We start from the raw sequence: 17,573 nt of genomic DNA on the forward strand, positions 1-17,573 counted from the left end.
ATATACATATATCAACGTGAAAAAAAATAAAACATACGGTATTTTACTTTAAATCCACCGTACATGAAATTATAGTAATGTGTAAATTGTCATATTGAATATTGTAGAACGTTTTCTGAATCAAAGTCTTGTACAATATTGCTTCATTACTTCTAAAGTCAATATAAGAGCTAACTTGGCTGATCATGTATCACCTTAAAGAGTAAATAAAACATAGACGTCCTTTAAAATGACAGTTTTAAACGGAACAAAGACCAAGTTAAAAAGCCTTTCCTTCTAAAGAAGTAGAGAGATACTTAACCATATAATGGTTCCAAATGCCTTGATGAGAGTGTATGATAAAGAAATATGCCCAATATATAGAATAGAAAGTGCAGACCGATCTTTAAGGAGCATTTAGATTTTACATTGAATATATTTAAATGGTGAGTGGCTGGAAAACTGCTGTTTAAATACATTTATACAGCAGTTTACCAGTGAAAGTGGTCTGGTGTCAGGATAGAAAAATAACAGACAACACATGATTTTCCTGAATGTCAGAACTCAGAAAGATTTAAGAATATCCAACTCCGAAAGGCAAATAAAAGAACATGCTTTGATCATAACATCCTCTTATGATTTTTAACTACCAGAGCTGCCAGAGCAACACACAAATATGTAGCAATCTAAGAGAAATGCTCTTCTTGTATTACTGGAGATTTTAACACAAACTGCTCACTTTTTATGAAATAATTTTGTGTTTTCACTGCTGTACATTCACCTGGCATTTAACTTTGTTCGCAAAGTTAAACTTAACTTCTTTGTATGCAAGGCTCCTGAGGAACCCACCACCATTCATCTCTGTTTATGTATTTTACACTTATTGCCTATTAGATCTCAGTTAGGACTGTATATATAAAGAGTATATGTTCATGTTGCATAACAAAATGGGGGCCAGAATCTGCATTACTAATTTCCTGTCTGAACTACATTTTGACATGCATGCTCCATGAAAGACAGATCATTTTACTCTGAACACATTTAATATTCCCTCTAACTGTATGTCAGCAGCTTGACAGGAGAGCAGTACAGTGGAAACTTTTTGGAGCATGGTCATGTAGAAAATAACTTTGAATGCTCTGAATGCAGCTTGAGCCTGAACAAGAGGCCACTGCAGTCAAATTCTCATCACAAAGAGCCATATTCTCCCATCAGCTGGTGGGACGCAGCATTCTGGGAACAAAGCCAAAGGGAGGAAATGACTTGTTATACTCCCCATGCACTTCATGAACAAAAAAGAAAAAAAACGAGTTAATGCCTGGATCTTAAGAGATACATGACTAAAGAGTGTTGGTAGTGACAGACAACAGTGATGAGTCATTCTGCACAGGTACAGTGACCTTTGCCCTCTCACATTTGTCAGCCATTCGCACATTCCTTTCTCCTGGGTTTGGGGGGTTGTATTGGGAGCTTTGAAGCATATGGAGCTTCCTGCTCATTTCCATATTAAAATATACTAATTGTTGAGGACAACTTATCAACCTGAAATACACAAAATCAAACAAAACATCAGGCCACTTCATGAGGCCTTTTGTACTGTCAGACAGTGCAGAATGCAAGAAAGCTTTCCTCAGAGTGTAATTAACCTGAGAAATATTCTTAAACAAGGAAGCCAGGAGACAGATTAGCTTAAAGGAACATATACTTGTATTTTACTGTAATCCCACAGAGAAGGAAACTGTCTTGTATTCACCTTAATTATACTCTGAGCTCTTTTTAGAAGTTTTGCAACACCTACCATTCCTGTTGGTCATTTTTTTCCCTTTTACTATACGGTCTTAGTTGTTGTTACCACAGCTATTCAGTGACGTCAGCAAAGAGCCATTTCACTCTATAAATTTTTAACTTTGTCGATAGCCATTCATAAGGGCATACACAACAGGAAGTTCTGATTGATTGAGGAATTGACTAACAACAGACTATACCTCGCACAGCAAATTGAATTATTTTACTTTTACAAAGCACATTTAAGGATTTGACAGTGTTAAAAGAAATAGTTTCCTGATGTATGTCCATATTTTCATGTTATCTAACTGCTCTCACAGAGAAGAAGACATATGGTGCTTTGGCGTCTATGAGTGAAAAACCATAAAGTTCTATAATAAGACAAAAATGTTTTGTTAATTAAAACCTTCGAAATAACTATAGCTGTTAGATCTGCATTTGCATGATCCATCATTATTATGCCCTGATTTTAGACTCACCAGTCAAGAAGAGTTAGATGTGCCGCTAACGTGCTCTGAAGCGTTCCAACAAACGCAGTCAGAATTAGGACGCATTAAGTGGATCCCATGGGGAGACACTGTACTGAAATGTAAAAATGTGACAGATTTGTTGATGTGAGGCTCACTCTGTTTCTCTCTCTGTGGGTGAATGTGATTTCTGTCTCTCTCAGAAGGTTTACAATAGTTATGGAAGTGTTGTATTTGGATAATTACTATGATTTTTAGTGTTTTTGTTAGGGATTAAAAAATATTACAAAGGAAATTTAGTTTTTAAAACTAAACTTTAGTGTTTATCATATGGTTACAATATCTCCAAGAATTACAGATAAAAAATCATTAAGAATGTTGTATAAAATAAAGAAAAAAGGAATGCAGTGTTTTACAAATGTCATGAGCCAATCTTAGAAACAGGGCAGACATTTTACTGTGTCTGAAAACATTAGCCTGTCTTAAATTTAATGGCAGAAACAGTCAGGACAGGGACATGTTTAACACTGTCCTCCATACTTTTAACAACAGTCCTTAATTCTACTCTTCCTTACAGTCCTTAACAACAGTCTCCTCAGTTCCCAGAACTATTCCCAGAACTAAGGAGACCAGTTACTTGACTTTTGGGAGAGGAATGTTTTCCCATTTTTGTCTGATAAAACGTTTAGCTGCTCAACAGTCCCGAGTCTTCTTTGTCTGGACTACAAGTCCCAGCTCCCAGGCTCTTCTACTTTGAATCCATGCTGTTGTTATACGGTAGATGCAGTATGCAGTTTAGCATCACCGTGCTGACATACAGTCACCTCTGGCTCTAAAACCTGACTATACTTTTCAGAATTGATGGTGCTTTCCAGATGTGCGAGTTGCAATATGCAAAGTCTTCACAATTTAGCATTAAGGAACACTATTCAATTTGAAAATCTGAAGACACTGTTTTCCTCAGATTGCTAAACCTCTACCCTTTTTTCTTCTGAGACTCTGCCTTTCTAACTGCTTTTTTTGTAAAATCATGTCACCAATCTAATTCACCTAATTAGTGTTTCTGTGTCCAGCAGAAACTTTTGCTGCAGCATCCCAACTTTTAGAGACATGTTGCCTCGATCAAATTAAAAATAAGCTGATGTTTTTCATGAAATAGTGACATGTCTATTTCAACTTTTATGTAATGAGTTATGTTTTCTATGTTGTACTATGAATGAAATACTGAGATTTGCAAATGATTGCATTCTGTTTTTATTAACATTTCAAACAGCATCCCAAATTTTTTGGGAATTTGAGTTGTACATGGACATGACTGTTCACTTATATTCACAGAGACTTATTTTCCGAAGAATATTTTTAAACTGAACCTTTCACATTAATGTAATGAAATCAATAACTGAGATGTAATTCTGTTTGCATCTTGTTCAATAATTCATATGCTGATCCACTCACCTATGTGAATTTAACAACCAGTATCTATGATTGGAGCAAATGAAGAAGTTGCATCTCTCTTTCCAGTGACTAGACGTTTGCCTTCCCTCTAAACCTATAAGCATGATCCCTAATTGCTTTGTTTTAAATCAAAATCAATGTTTCCTGGCCTGAAATAAGGAGATTACCCTCATACCTGTCTCTTACTCCTCTCAATTTTCAGCATGCTTGCACCAGATCTGGCTTTTCTTCGAATTCTTCCTTGGAACTCACGCTCTTATGCATCCAAGGCACGTCTTTGTAACTCTGTAGCTGAGAGAATCAGGTCATTCCTGCACTTTGGGATCAAGTGTCAGAAATCACTTTATCTTCCCCGACCAAGCAAAAACGTCTACAGAGGACTGAGTCTAAGAAATAGTTGTCTGCACTGTCTGATAGGGTCTGTTTAGTTGAACATCATTGTTTATACAACATTTATAAGACTCTAGTAATCCTCTCATATGTCAGGATTATAAATCCCTTGACTAATTTGCAAATGAATTATATATTCTACTTACTATTCAATTATTTTCAAAAACATTCTGATGATTCATGAAAAAAAAAATAATCAGAATATAGAATAATTTATTTCAGAGAGCTACAATGAATGGATCCATGCTGTTTCCTTGAATGCACACTGTGTGCATGTTCTCATTGGAAACCGAAAGACTATCCTAGTTTCTTGACTTTGGGCATGTCCCATGCAAGTTTTGTAAAGAATCAGCATGTTCAAGAATGTTGTAACGTAACAAACATTACATATTGCACTTAATTATTTTGTCCACTCGGCATAAAACACAGTTTCAGAAATCATATAATTGCCTTGCTTCACAGTAATATGTTGAACACACATCATGTGACAATTCCTGGTGATGCCTTTCACACATAAAACTCTGCTGTTTTCCGTCCATAAATAAACCTTTGAAATAATCATAGATGCACAATTTAGCTGACCTCCTAATCAGTGAACAACGTGATGCTATAAATATATACGAAACAAGCTGCCGTCATTTACAAAAGACACATCTTTCTCTTGAAACTCTGAAACAATTAGAGCATCCTGTTTGGTTATAGTTATGAAAATAAATATGACCGGGTTAACTTTTAGGAGACCTCTGCATGTTTCATTAATATTCTTTTTTATCCTAGTAACCTGGTGAAGGTTAGTTACTGTTGTCTTACTCTGACAGCTTTGATTGGCATATATTTTTTATGTGGTTTTAATGTAAACACATTTGAACAGAGATTTGTGCATTTGTCATTTTCTGCAACTATGATAAGAGCAAACAGGTGCACATGATGAAAGCTGAAAATCTACTTACATGAGCACCAGTGCACAATCAACATCCTCAGACTACTATAAAGGTGCCACAATGCTTTAATGTGATTCATAACATTGTCACTAGTGATGTTCGGAAAATGTTGAGCTTGAAGCTGATTGATATAAATACCTGGTAAACAATATTAGACAAGTACATATAGTAAACACATACTGCAGCTCCAACAACGACTAGGCAGAGTGAGAAAGTCAAAGGCAGCTGAGGGCCACAGTGAGCACTAGTGCCTCTCTCCAAGTCAGACTCCACTCCTCAGTATCAGTTTGTCCTTTGTCAAACATTTATGCCATCAGAGTTGGATTTCCATTGTCCAGTCTTTGGAAGCCGAGTCGTCCATACTGTATATGGATCTAAGGTGGTTGTTTTCAATAAAGCTCTCATGATAAACAATAATACAGTATTTTTTTTTTAAACAAGGACTTTTTTTCACAGAACTGTAAGTTCTGTTCTCCTTTGTTCACATGGTTGTTGATTCAAATAAATTTACCGAAGCAATGCGTACAATCGCTCAAATGATTGTCTTTCCATGAAACACAGAATACATTGATTAACCAACCATACGCGCTAAACACAGTCATACAAACATACTCTTCACAGAGGAAAAACCACTATTAAAGATGCCTGCAATGCTTTATATTGAGCAACAACTCAAGACAGAATAAGAGTTGAAAAAAAAGAGCAAAATACAAACAAACCAACAACAACAAAATCAAAGACTCGTCCTCAGGGTCCTGTTGTTATTGGAAGGAGGGCTGTGTGTCAAACAAAAGAGGAGAAGCCCGCGGTAGGTGCCTGAGCGGAACAGCCCAGGCTGCTGGGGGGCCGGTAGAGGGTGCTGTGCTGGCTGGGGGGTTCAGATGACAGCAGTGAGGGGGTGGGAGTCCGGCTTCCCTTAGGCCTGAACAGCGTTCCCTGGCCCTGGCCCTGTGGCTGTGGGGATGGGGCGCTTTGGGGGACGAGAGGGGGCAGAGGGGGCACAGGTGGTGGGTGCTGCCGGGACTCTTGTTCCACCAGGGGCTCGGGCTGGGAGTAGCCGTACGCAGGTGGACGAGAGACGCCCTTTGGTTGCCGCCTCCAGGAGTTGTAGTAGGTGGGATCGCTGATGTAGTGGTTGACAAAGGAGTGGGTCTTCTGCCGACTTTGATCCATTTCATATTCGCTGTCGCTGCCCTGTTAGTCAGTCCCCACAAACAGTTAGAAATCACTTTAAAACATTATGAAAGCAATTTTACCACACAGATACTACAAAATGTAATGACGGCTACATTTTCATGTTCTCAAATCAAGGCCAATTCTATTTCTATTATTTTTCTTTTAATTGAAAACCCACAAAATACTGAGTCATAGCACAACAGGAAACCTCTATTCACAATTCTAAATCTATTAATGCATGACACGTTCTATAGGGGATGGTAATCACTTCTATTGAGAATCTGACACACTGTAGGGGCTCACCCATAGCTTCTTGGAGTACATGTATGATAAGTGTACACAAGAGCATCCTAGAATTGGACAGAGATAATGTTTATGGGATTAGTTTGCTTTTTTGTAATATTAAGCCATCAATCTTGTAAGTTACAGATGCTTGTGTGGGTGAGACCTCCTGCTGTTCCCCTGCATTATACTCGCTGAGAAACACAAACAGTTGAAAGCAAATTACTCTCAGAGACAACATTAAACATGTGGCACAATTGTGTGCTTGACAACCACTTCCTCATCCACTGCTCCATTGAGATACTCCAGCTAAGCAGATGTTCTAGCACCATTTATTTGAACAAGAGGCAGGTAAACATTTGGAGGCTACGCAGAAGAAAAGGATAACACACAGTTTTGTCTCCAGGGAGCACTCTGTTTGTTCAAGCCAGCTTGAACAATGTTTTGACTGTGCAGGTACTAGATAAATTCATCAGGGAGACCCTGCACAGGTGTGGGAAGACAGCTATCCAGAATCTAAAACAATCAGCTTCTTTGCTTAATCTATCCCCTAACCTCGAACCTCGTGATCTTACATATTCCACACATGAAGCAATAAGCTAAAACCCTCTAGATAAAGAAACGTCATTCCAGCGCACATGAAATATGAGAAATAGCTGTATATTTCCTTCACCTTCGAGAAGTTGGTCCAGAGATGTCAGTGGTGACTAGGCTACGTTAAAAGAGGATATGTGATGGTTTCACAAAATGCCATACATTAATCAACAGAAATGCTGTCTCATAATTAGATAGCTGTCTAGTTTCTACATCCAGCGATGCAGTTGTTATGATAAAAAAAGAGGCTCTCAAGAGAAAGTAGATGTGAAAAAAGTAAAAGAAAGTGATGGAATAAGACATGAGTTTATTTATTTTTTCTTAGTTGGAAAAAGCTACTTTACTTGAGAGGATTTAGTCACTTTGAGAAATTCAAACAGTTAAATTCTACTTTTTTAAAATTAAGTTCATTGCCTATTCTAGACATGGGATTGGGCACAAACCAGGCTGTAAGCCAAAGTCACTGCTTACCTGAGAATCAGATATCTCAGATGGTTTTTCAGTCAGACTGCTGCTCTCTGCTGGGATCAGATCATTATACTTAGTGCTGACATCTTCATCTGAATAGTGTAGACTTCCGGGACTGGGTCTTGGAGGAGACCTGAAAAAGTCGAAAAAAGCAGATAGAGAATATTTTGTGGGAGTTAAAGCCAGAGAGATATATAAAAAGCTAAAGAAAGGCGTGTTATGATCATGGATACTTTTCCCTGTAGATAATCAAACAGCTTTTCTGGGGCTCTCACATTTTGGTGAGCACATATATATTTATATAAATATATATAAAAGTAAACTACTCATTAGTTATGAAATAAAAAATTCCATCTAAATTCTGAGAAGTGTAGAATGATTAAAGAATCCAAAAATCACGGATGAAAAATCTGGAAGCCACTGATAAATAACAGTGAAGAGAATGTAGTTGGTCACATTCTTTTACTATGTCCCTCTAATCTGGGTCAGTTGAGAGCAGACAGGAGGCAAGTCAAACCCACCTCAATCATTGTGAGATGCACAAACAGGTTCATTAAAAATATAAAAATATAAGAACTCTTTATGATGACAAGAGCTACAGTAAATGACTGTGCAGAATGAGTCCATGAGAGATTTAGAATTGCTTTAGAAAAGCCAGGTAACTAAGCTCAACGAAAAGTTTTTATGTGAGTAAAAAGACCCCTAGCTTTTTTTGGCTCCTGTGATTAAGTCCATGAAGTGAAACAGAGAAAAACGTTTGTGCAGAAACTAATTGTTTCTTTTTTTTTGGAGGTAATGACTGCCGAGGCTGAATTGGATGGCCAGTGAGCCTAAATAGGATTGCTATGTTCACATCACTGAGCTACATAACTGGACGTAATACGTGACTAAGGCTAATGCAGCATTAAGAGGAGAGTTTGCTTAGTTGGTTTCAGAAAAAGAAAAAAAAAACAGAAAGAATGCTCTAAAGTAGGAATGGCATGAAAGTAAATGTTAAAATGATCTGAAATGGAAAACGTTGTGTGGGGGCAGAGCAGACGAGCACAAAACGCTGTGATGTCAAGTTTAATATTAAGGGTTTAAGCAGACAACCTTGACAACTTGTGGAATAAAAGAAAATATGTACTGAGATGTACATGCAGGAGACAAATCAGTGGAAAAGCCAAGAGAAAGCTTAGAAGACACAATGTGACAACGGCCATGATAGAGTTGACACAAAAAGTGCATATCTTATTTAGGTTAAAGGAGATAATGTGAGAGGGGGGACTTCAGGAAAAAAAAAGGACTTTTAGACCAGTTTGAGTCAGACATTAAAAGGATGTGGCCCAATGCAATTGTCGAGGAGGAGGGGCAATAGATCCTGAGCTTTGAATTATTTAGGAGCACTGTATTCTCCCTCTTGCCTTATCTGTCTGATTTATCTTTCTCTCCCTCATCCTTTCAAACATCCCATAGGGAGCCGTCCCACACTTCCTCCTTCATTAGCAAACAGTGCAGAACCAGATTTGACTTCTTCAAAGAGGGAGAACTACTCAAAGCCCTTTGATCCCCATCTTGGCCTTGGTCAAGGAGAGCATAGCAGATTAACCCGCCTTTTAGTGCACCCCCAGCACATTCCACGATAATGTGCACAGAAATGTGCAAAAAAAACAACCTCTTTTTTGATGCAGACTCTGAACCTGCGACTCAACCAATTGATCATCCATTTGGTCATGACCCAAGTTTTCCTTGTTGCAGAGTTTGTGTAAATTTTCTTATCTAATATTTAACTAAACATTACAAAAGAACCAGTCCACCAAAGTCCTTCTGACAGCACTTTATGTTACAGCTCTCACTATGCTGCAATCCAGGCTCAAGGCCAAAGAAAACCAGCCAACTCTGACCCATAAGCTCTCTTTGTCTAAAGTGGAGATGGACAAACAAAGAGCACAGGCAGACTCTCATGAATGCTAATCAGCTGGTATTGTGCTGTCCCCTCGTATAGATTGTTGCTTCCACAAACACTGAATATAAGCGAGGTGAGGGGGAGGGAGGCTCAGAACAGCAGCTGGGCTTCTCAAGGCTCAGTTTGCTCTCTCAATACTAACGAAACACAATGCTGCATTTGTAATTCTTGTCAGTCTTATAAGTAAGACACTGAACATGAGGAGGATACAGACAAAGTAGTTAACAATTTCTATAAAAAATGGACGACCAGAAATGAATGTAATGGTCAGCTAAATACCACAACAGTCAGCACCACAGATGGCATGTTTGTGGTGAAGTTAACTCACCGAGTGTAGATGCCGTTTTTGCGGCAGAATGAATTTTTAACAGAGAGACGTCTGTTGTTAAGCTCCAGAGCTGGGAAGCGTCCCTCATCCAGACGCACCATCTCCCCATGCGTCAGAGGCATCGCAGTGCAGTTGGAGTGGTTACCTGGACAGAGGGCAGTGGACTGAAATGAATGATTTCAGATCTTCAAGCAATTCTAAAATCAATTTCGAGTTCATTCACCCTAAAAGAAGTGGTCCTGTTGTGGTCTATGGCTCCTTACTGTGTTCTCTGTGTATTTGTTGTAGTTCCCTACTTCAGTTTCTCTTGCTGCAGAGTTTGTTAAATTGTTCTCAATCTAATATTTACCTAAAAACCAGTCCACTATTTTATCTTATTCAAATTTAATTTGATTCAAAACTCTTTTATTCAAGTTGTTGCTGATAAGAAACTGGCAGTTTCTCTCAACGGCTTTCTCTCATGTCTGCCATTGTTATTGCATGTTGGAAACATCAAAGAGGCATGGAGGTTCTCGCCAAAGGCTAACCTGATTCTGTTGAGTTTCCCGAGCTGACTATACTTCTACTATATTCACTGCGCTCTTGGTTGGTTATTTAACCAAGTTTGTTGGTTATTGTTTTTTTTTCCAGGTTCCAGGTGTGTCTCATTGGTCATATCTCTTCGCTGACAGCTAATTGAATACTCCTCCCATTTCAACTCCTTGAAAATATCAAACACACTAGGAACTCAGTTGTGGGATGTCTCCACAGGCCCAGTATATCACATCTTTGAAGCAGCACTTTTAGTTTAGTTAATAAACTTTTATATTTTCCTAATTTGTCTGCTTCTCACCTGTGAGACTGCAATCAGGTGCTCCACCACTACATACTGTGTGACAGTCCCTCATGAAAAAATATGGATCCACAGAATTGAGGATAACTTACACACAACATAACTGTTTTTTTCCCGACCAGCAGATACAGCAGGCATTTCATTAACTACATCTTTCTTTGATTCCACCTTCAAAAGAAGCCAAAACGTTTCCCTTTGACTGTATCACTGCACCATAATCAGTTAGTTGTTTGGGATAAATCAGAGCCGCAGGTTGGAAATTTTGGGAGAGGCAGAAATGGAATAAGAAGCCGTCTGAAAACACAGTCCCCTTTTCTGTTCTGGTATCACTCAACCATGTTCATCACCCCTGCTAAGTCCCATCATGGTAATACTAGCTAAGCTAAAAAAAAGCTTAAATCTCCCTCCTTCCTATCTCACTACTGTGTTCATATCCACGACAGTCGTCATGCTCCTGGATGACAAGACCATGTCAAGAAATTAAGCCCTAGATGCTCTTCATGTCACAGTTACTTACTAACCACAGCTAATTAACAATAACAATAAAAAGTCCACTAAGGCTGATAAACTTGCTCTTCTGTGACAAATGAGTTTCTGGGAGGAGTGGCTTCAAGTGCAATAACTGACAATCTTGCAAATTGCCCCCTTGACACAGTTGTATAGAAGCCACTTGCGTTGTCATTATATAATTACTCTCAGTGTAATTAATGACCCCGGCATTAAACCCCTGCCAAGTCGTTTGTCCTGCTATTGATCCTTGCTGCAGTTCAACTCAGACTATAATATTTGTCTATTGTCAGCTGCTTTACCAATAACCTTTACTCTCATCCCTCCCCTGTCAGCCAGACAATGTAGGGAAATCGAGATAATTTGTTTAATTGTGTGAGCCTTTGCACTGCCATTCTACGGAATAGACTTTAGATGCACAATCATTCAAATTCAATTCTCTGCAGACTTGCCCAAGAGGAAGACAAATTCCACTCAATAGCTTCCGTTGCACATATACACTGACTGTGATCTTATTGGCATTTGGCATTCAGTCGTGTTTCCTACCTGAGTCTGCTTTTTTGGTGTATTTTTTACTTTGGCCCCGGATAATAAGGATGAAAACAAGGAGGAGGATGAAGATTAGTCCAACCAAAGCAATAACTACCAAGAACCACCACTCCTCATAGAAGGGAGACACTTTCTGAGCTGAAAACATAAAAAAATTAGAGGTTATTAATAGCTGAATATGATGCATGTTTTACAGTTAGCACAAAGTTGCACATCTTAAAACAAAAATAAACCTGATATGGAGGGAGAGGGAGCGCTGGGGGAGCCATAGCCATAATCGTTGACAGCAATTACACGAAAGTCGTAGGTGACACCTTCTCTTAGCATGTCCAGATTAAGTGTGTAGGATGTCACTTCTTTGGGAATGTCTTTGATAAGAATATCCCACAATCCTTCATCTGAGGGGAAAAAAATAGAACATGTAAACAAAAGAATGCTGTATGTTGCACAGACTCTGAGGTGTAGACACTCAGCAACATGGAGCTCACCAGAAGGTCTGGCCTCGATGACGTAGCGGGTGACGGGTGCACGGCCTTGATCGCCACTTGTCCAATGCAGTGTAAGTGCAGTGCCATATCGAGAAATAAAGGGTTCCCCAGGGGGGCCTGGGGCTCCTTAGAATGAGAAAAAAGGGTGGATGATTTGAAAAAAATTGTACAAAGGCTGATAATACTGATTTAAGAGAAACAGAGGATCTTTAGAGGATCCCACCTTCTCCAGGCCCAGTAGTGATGTTAGCCTCCACCTCGGGGCCATAAGTGAGTGTTTTAGCCCGAATGCGATAGTTATAGGTGACGCCATCAGCTAGGTCTTTGATCTTCATCCACAGAGGAGCGCTGCCCTTCACATCTACAGTCACTATCTTACTGACACCTGGAGTGCGAGGAGAGGAGTCTGTGCAGGAAACACTAAGACTCTAGATACTGCTTTCTACAAGCAACAAATAGCCAAGCTTTGTGCATGAGAACGGACACAGTCACAAGACCAGACACAGACATGATGGCACATAAAACAAAACATGTTTTCCATCCCAGCAGCCTTTTAGTTGTCAAGAAATAATAAAATATACCAAATAATATTTAATGTGTTTGCTGCTCTGTTATTTTGCACGGCGTCTATTAGCGAATAGCCGAGGGACCACAACGGCCTCAGATCAGCATTCCACCTCTGCTCCCAATTACTTGACAATCTGGTCAAAGCAACAACACTTAGCCAGCTATTAACCATGTTTCTCTCAGTGAGAGTGGAAGCTGTGCAAAGTCTCACAAGAGCATTCCAGCATAGTTTATCAGCCTTGCCATATATGCTACTGCAGGGCCTATACCCATCTGTAACAAATTAGAGCACAAGCTTAAGCAGCATGAGTTAAAAAAGAATATAGTTAAGAGGCTAGAGGTTATATTTCACTCTCTGAGAAAGCCAGCTACGGAATGTCAAGAGACAGCAGAGGAGTTAGGCTCCAGGCATGGTTTCTCACCGTCGATTGGAGTGCAGGGCTCATACACCAGGCGGTAGCCTTCAATGATACCATTGGCCTGTTTGGGCTCTCCCCAGGACACATTGACCGAAGTGGTGGTCAGCTCACTGAAGTGGATGTAGCTGGGAGCACTTGGCGCTTTTGGTGAAGGAAAGGGGAGAAGGTGTATGTTTTAATGATGATTTTTTTCTCAGTATCAACACAAAATGTTAAATACTGAAGCCACACATATGTGAAATGCCATGCATCGACCTGAATATGTCACCTGGTACTTGATACTCTTTTGAAAGAATATAACTTTTAACATTTGTGAAAAATGTAATTCATATAATTTATAATAGCTTACATCAAAAAGAAAAGGAAGTCACCTAAGTTGTTACTTTGCCCCAAGTTCTAAAGAGTGGCACTCAGCAGACAAAATCCTTTGAGATTTCCATAAAGAAGTAACTGCTTTAGTGCTTAATTACACAGAACAGGACTACTGTGAAAAATAATATTCTGTGTTTTATTAGTAATTGTTCATTACCAAAGCATGAAAAAACTAAAATAGTTTGTGAATGTCAAATGCAAGCTAATAGATTTGATTAAAAGAAAGAAAGACGTTGCATAACAGTTTGGAAAAAGAGGTCTGTAACCTGTATAGTAGACACAAAAGTTTACAAAATCACTGTATGACCTTGAACAAGAGCTAAAAGAATTCTGCCAAGTGATCCAACCCAGATACAGCTAAGTGTCAGGATTTAGCTACAACTCTGCTTAAAAAAAAAAAATCAAAAAAGCTTGTGTTGGCTGACTTCCCAGTACCATGTGGTGCAGAGAGCCAAAATTCCTGCTTGTGTTTTTAAGTTTTCAGTACTTCGTACTCTTTGCCAAAGTCATAGCCATCAAGGGGGCAGATGAAAATAGAGACTTACTTATATTGTAAACCATTTTGTGCTGAAACCACAGAAGAGGGACTCTCACTAGCTTGTGAACACAGACATCTTTGTGCAGTCAAGGCAAAAAAAAGACTAATCTACATGTCTGTCGCAGTTTGTATTCTCCGCTCCTCCACTGTAATTAGGCTTCCACCTCCTGCCTTATCGTGAAGGAGGTGCCAAAAAACCCTCTGATTTATAATGCTACATCTTAAGGAATGAAACAAAATTATCAAAAATGCTCAATTTCTTATAAATATAATTCTTTCTAAACATAAGGACCGAGGCCTTATGTTGTTAGTCTTTAAACTAGAGTGATAATTGCAGTTTACTTTGCAGTTTTGTGAGGATTTACGACCAAAGCACTTATCAATTATTCTTTTGTTGGCATACATTTCGTAAATGAAAGGCAGATTGACCTTCGTGCCCTTGTCTTTACAAACACTTGAGAACCATAAATATTATGAGCAAATAATTACAGGGAGTATTATTGAGAGTTGGTGAGAGAAGGAAGCAGACTGCTGCACACATAGCCAGGAGTACATAAATGGGAAGTGCTACTAGTTTTGGCAGAAGCCTTAACTACATAGCAAATGCCACTGGTCTTTTGTAGGAACTTTTCCTCATCTGGATTTTGCACCTGCTTGCTGAGTGCGCCCTCTGGTGGGCAGGGAGTGGGGCCCATCCCCTGCAGCATTGAAAGCTGCCACACTGATCATGTAGGTGGTGTAGCCTGTCAGATTTTTGAGCTTCACCCCGAGCTCTGGCAGGAACAGAGTGCGCAGGCGCTCTGTTTCATTCTGGAGTTGAAATTCCCAGAAATAGATCTATAAAAAGAATAAAAAAAAAGATCTGAATGCAGAATTCATGCTGTTTTCAGAGAAATTGTACAAATATGAAAGACGTGATGTAAGTTTAGTTCAGATTTTTGTAATGAATAAACAAGATGCATCATTGATACCTTGTAACCCTGTATGTCTCCATTCTGAGCATCCAAAGGAGGTGGGTCCCATGTAACATCCAGCTGAGTGGCTGTTGAAGACTGGACCACCACATTTTGGGGAGGCGCTGTTGGTACTACAATCATATAGAATTTGAATAGTAAAACTTAATTGTTAAAAACCTCAGAAATAAAGATTTAGGGTAAGTAGACTAATATGCTGCTAAGTGATAAAATAAACATACCCGCTTCTCCGACAAATACTTCCTGCGGTGCGCTGCTAGGACCCTCCCCTACAGCATTATAAATGCTGAGACGAATCTCATAACGCTTGTGTTTACTCAGATCTGCAAAGAGAGAACGCATTGCTGCATTGTAATAGAAGAGTCACAGTAAAAGAGCAAAAAGAAATTACTCCAGATAGACAGAGTCCCAGTGGTGCCCTTTGCAAGAAAACTGGACAGAAAAGATGGAAGGTTAGAATTGTAATGTAAACTGATGAAAAGACAGGGTTGTTGTGGGGACACATGGGAAAATGATTAAATGATTGAAAATAAAGGAAACATACTTGAGCAATGACAGGGCAACTCGTAGGGATTAAAGTCATATACACAGAATGAAATATGTAGTGGCTACTTGGTGGCAACAGCTGAGTGGGAGGATGGAGCGCAATCTTGCGGTACGTTATTATACAAATGCCTTACTTTGTGAAAATAAAAAGCAGCACATGATATGCTAACAGACGAAGATGGATAAAGGCAGAGCACAAAGAGAGACTTTAGACTTACTGTCCAGTTCGTACTGCGTTAGAGAGGATTCACTCAAGTTTTTGATGCTGTAAGGAGCTGGAGTTGGGACAGAACATGGTTCATAGAATTGAAAATAATGGCAATATTAATATTTTCTTTCCTTTTTTAAAAAAAAAAACACAAACAATAAATGGTAGGGAAGCAAGCATGTTTAAATAACAAGTAGCAGCAATACAAGGCCAAGCTATTAAACAGTTAACTCACCTGTGAGGTCAACCCAGTTTGCAGAGGGACTATTTACTGTGCGGACAGAGAAGCTGCGCAGTCTGTCATAGTGTAACTCACGATATCGGACCCTGAACCCCAACAAAACTCCATTTATGTGATCCTCAGTGGGAGGCTAGGGGAGACAAGTACTACTTATTGTCCACTATTTAACAAATTTGCAACAATCAACAATTTTTGGCCAACAGTACCACATTCAACAGTCCTCCATTTACAAAACACAGTGCCAAGTCACTCAGCAATATACCTGCCAACGGACCAGTACAGATGTGGTGGTGTGAGGTGTAACAGATAGTATTATCGGAGCTTTGTCTGGAGCTAGAAAGGATAAAAGAAGAAAAAATGGTGTTAGCACACTAACATAGTTGTGGAAAGTGATACGCAATTCAAACAGGTAGAGAGCAGCTTCAGAGCAAACATGCACACTGTTGACATAAAGTATTCAGTAAATTCAAAGTCCGACCATGACTGTAAAAACAGCACTGTAAATACAGTTAGAATGGGCTCTCGGACAAGTCAAACATCAAAGATACTGGATCTGAGGTCCGTGGTGATGTGTTTAATCCAAGACTATTTACAGCTGTCATGATTTCTTACCATCCTGTAATGTAGTGATGGCCTCACTCTCCCCACTGTACTCGCTGTCTCCAATATCATTGGTTGCTTTGACACGGAACTGGTAAGAGGTGAATGGCTTTAACCTTTAAAGGGAGGGCAAACAGTGTTTATGCGTGTGCTTGTATGTTACATGTTTAGAAACATTCAGGGAGATGACCTTGGAAGTACCTGTCTACTATGTAGGAGTGTGTCTCATGGCTGACTGAGGCAGAGTGGACAGTCCAGTTGCTGTCTGGCAGCTCTTTGTACTGAACTGTATAGTAACGAACTGGAGACAGGCCATCGCTGCCTGGTTCCCATGACAACAGCACTCTGCGAGCCTGGACCTCTTCTTGAGGCACTGTGGGTCGGCTCGTGGGTTGGGGTCGAGCTGAAGGGCACACACACACATTCCCTCTTCAGCTCAATATTTAGAGGTGAATAATTAAAAAAGAAACCTTTGAGCTGCAGCATTTTACACTCACCTCTCTTTTCAGTTGTAACAACCAGAGCCTCAGAAGCCTCCCCCCAACCTTTTCGTGTTTGAGCGGTGAGTCGGAATACATAAACCATTTCTGGTTTCAGTCCAGTTGCTGTGTACTGCCGTGCGCTGGGGCTCAGCACATCTACAGTGGCGGCATTGCTATTTGAAGAGTTTTTTCTGTATGTGATCTGATATGCTACGAAGATCAAGTCACAAAAAATACAAAGACATAAATAAATACAGTGAATCAGCAAATGAGATTTAGTAAAACATGAAATCAAAGCCTGTGGAAGAATTTGATTGGAAATGATGTTCTTGGACAGCACTTTTATTTGAATCAAAGCCACAGCTTTTTTTAATTTTAGCTGAGTAGATATTTTCATTTGAATTTCTCTTAGTTAATCATCATCTAACTTTAATCTCCTT

The 17,573-nt window shown here is 39.4% G+C and overlaps 1 protein-coding gene across 1 annotated transcript in view; it reads right to left on the bottom strand.

The window, feature by feature from the left end:
• Positions 1-4,272: 4,272 nt before the first annotated feature.
• Positions 4,273-17,573, bottom strand: part of sdk2a (sidekick cell adhesion molecule 2a) — a 35,765-nt gene continuing 22,464 nt past the window's right edge. Inside the window, exons 28-44 of the mRNA XM_072369378.1 lie at positions 17,149-17,343; positions 16,853-17,054; positions 16,664-16,767; positions 16,314-16,384; positions 16,046-16,181; positions 15,821-15,877; positions 15,278-15,379; positions 15,054-15,169; positions 14,733-14,919; positions 13,176-13,313; positions 12,410-12,571; positions 12,187-12,312; positions 11,932-12,096; positions 11,696-11,836; positions 9,811-9,955; positions 7,541-7,670; positions 4,273-6,211 (exon numbers count right to left, since the gene is read on the bottom strand). Of these exons, the coding sequence (XP_072225479.1) occupies positions 5,801-6,211; positions 7,541-7,670; positions 9,811-9,955; positions 11,696-11,836; positions 11,932-12,096; positions 12,187-12,312; positions 12,410-12,571; positions 13,176-13,313; positions 14,733-14,919; positions 15,054-15,169; positions 15,278-15,379; positions 15,821-15,877; positions 16,046-16,181; positions 16,314-16,384; positions 16,664-16,767; positions 16,853-17,054; positions 17,149-17,343 (2,588 nt within the window). The 3' untranslated portion in view covers positions 4,273-5,800. The remainder of the gene's footprint in view (positions 6,212-7,540; positions 7,671-9,810; positions 9,956-11,695; positions 11,837-11,931; positions 12,097-12,186; positions 12,313-12,409; positions 12,572-13,175; positions 13,314-14,732; positions 14,920-15,053; positions 15,170-15,277; positions 15,380-15,820; positions 15,878-16,045; positions 16,182-16,313; positions 16,385-16,663; positions 16,768-16,852; positions 17,055-17,148; positions 17,344-17,573) is intronic.

Source organism: Leuresthes tenuis, unplaced genomic scaffold (genome assembly GCF_036924035.1).
Source record: "Leuresthes tenuis unplaced genomic scaffold, fLeuTen1.0.hap1 SCAF_17, whole genome shotgun sequence".
NCBI classification, from domain to species: Eukaryota; Metazoa; Chordata; class Actinopteri; order Atheriniformes; family Atherinopsidae; genus Leuresthes; species Leuresthes tenuis.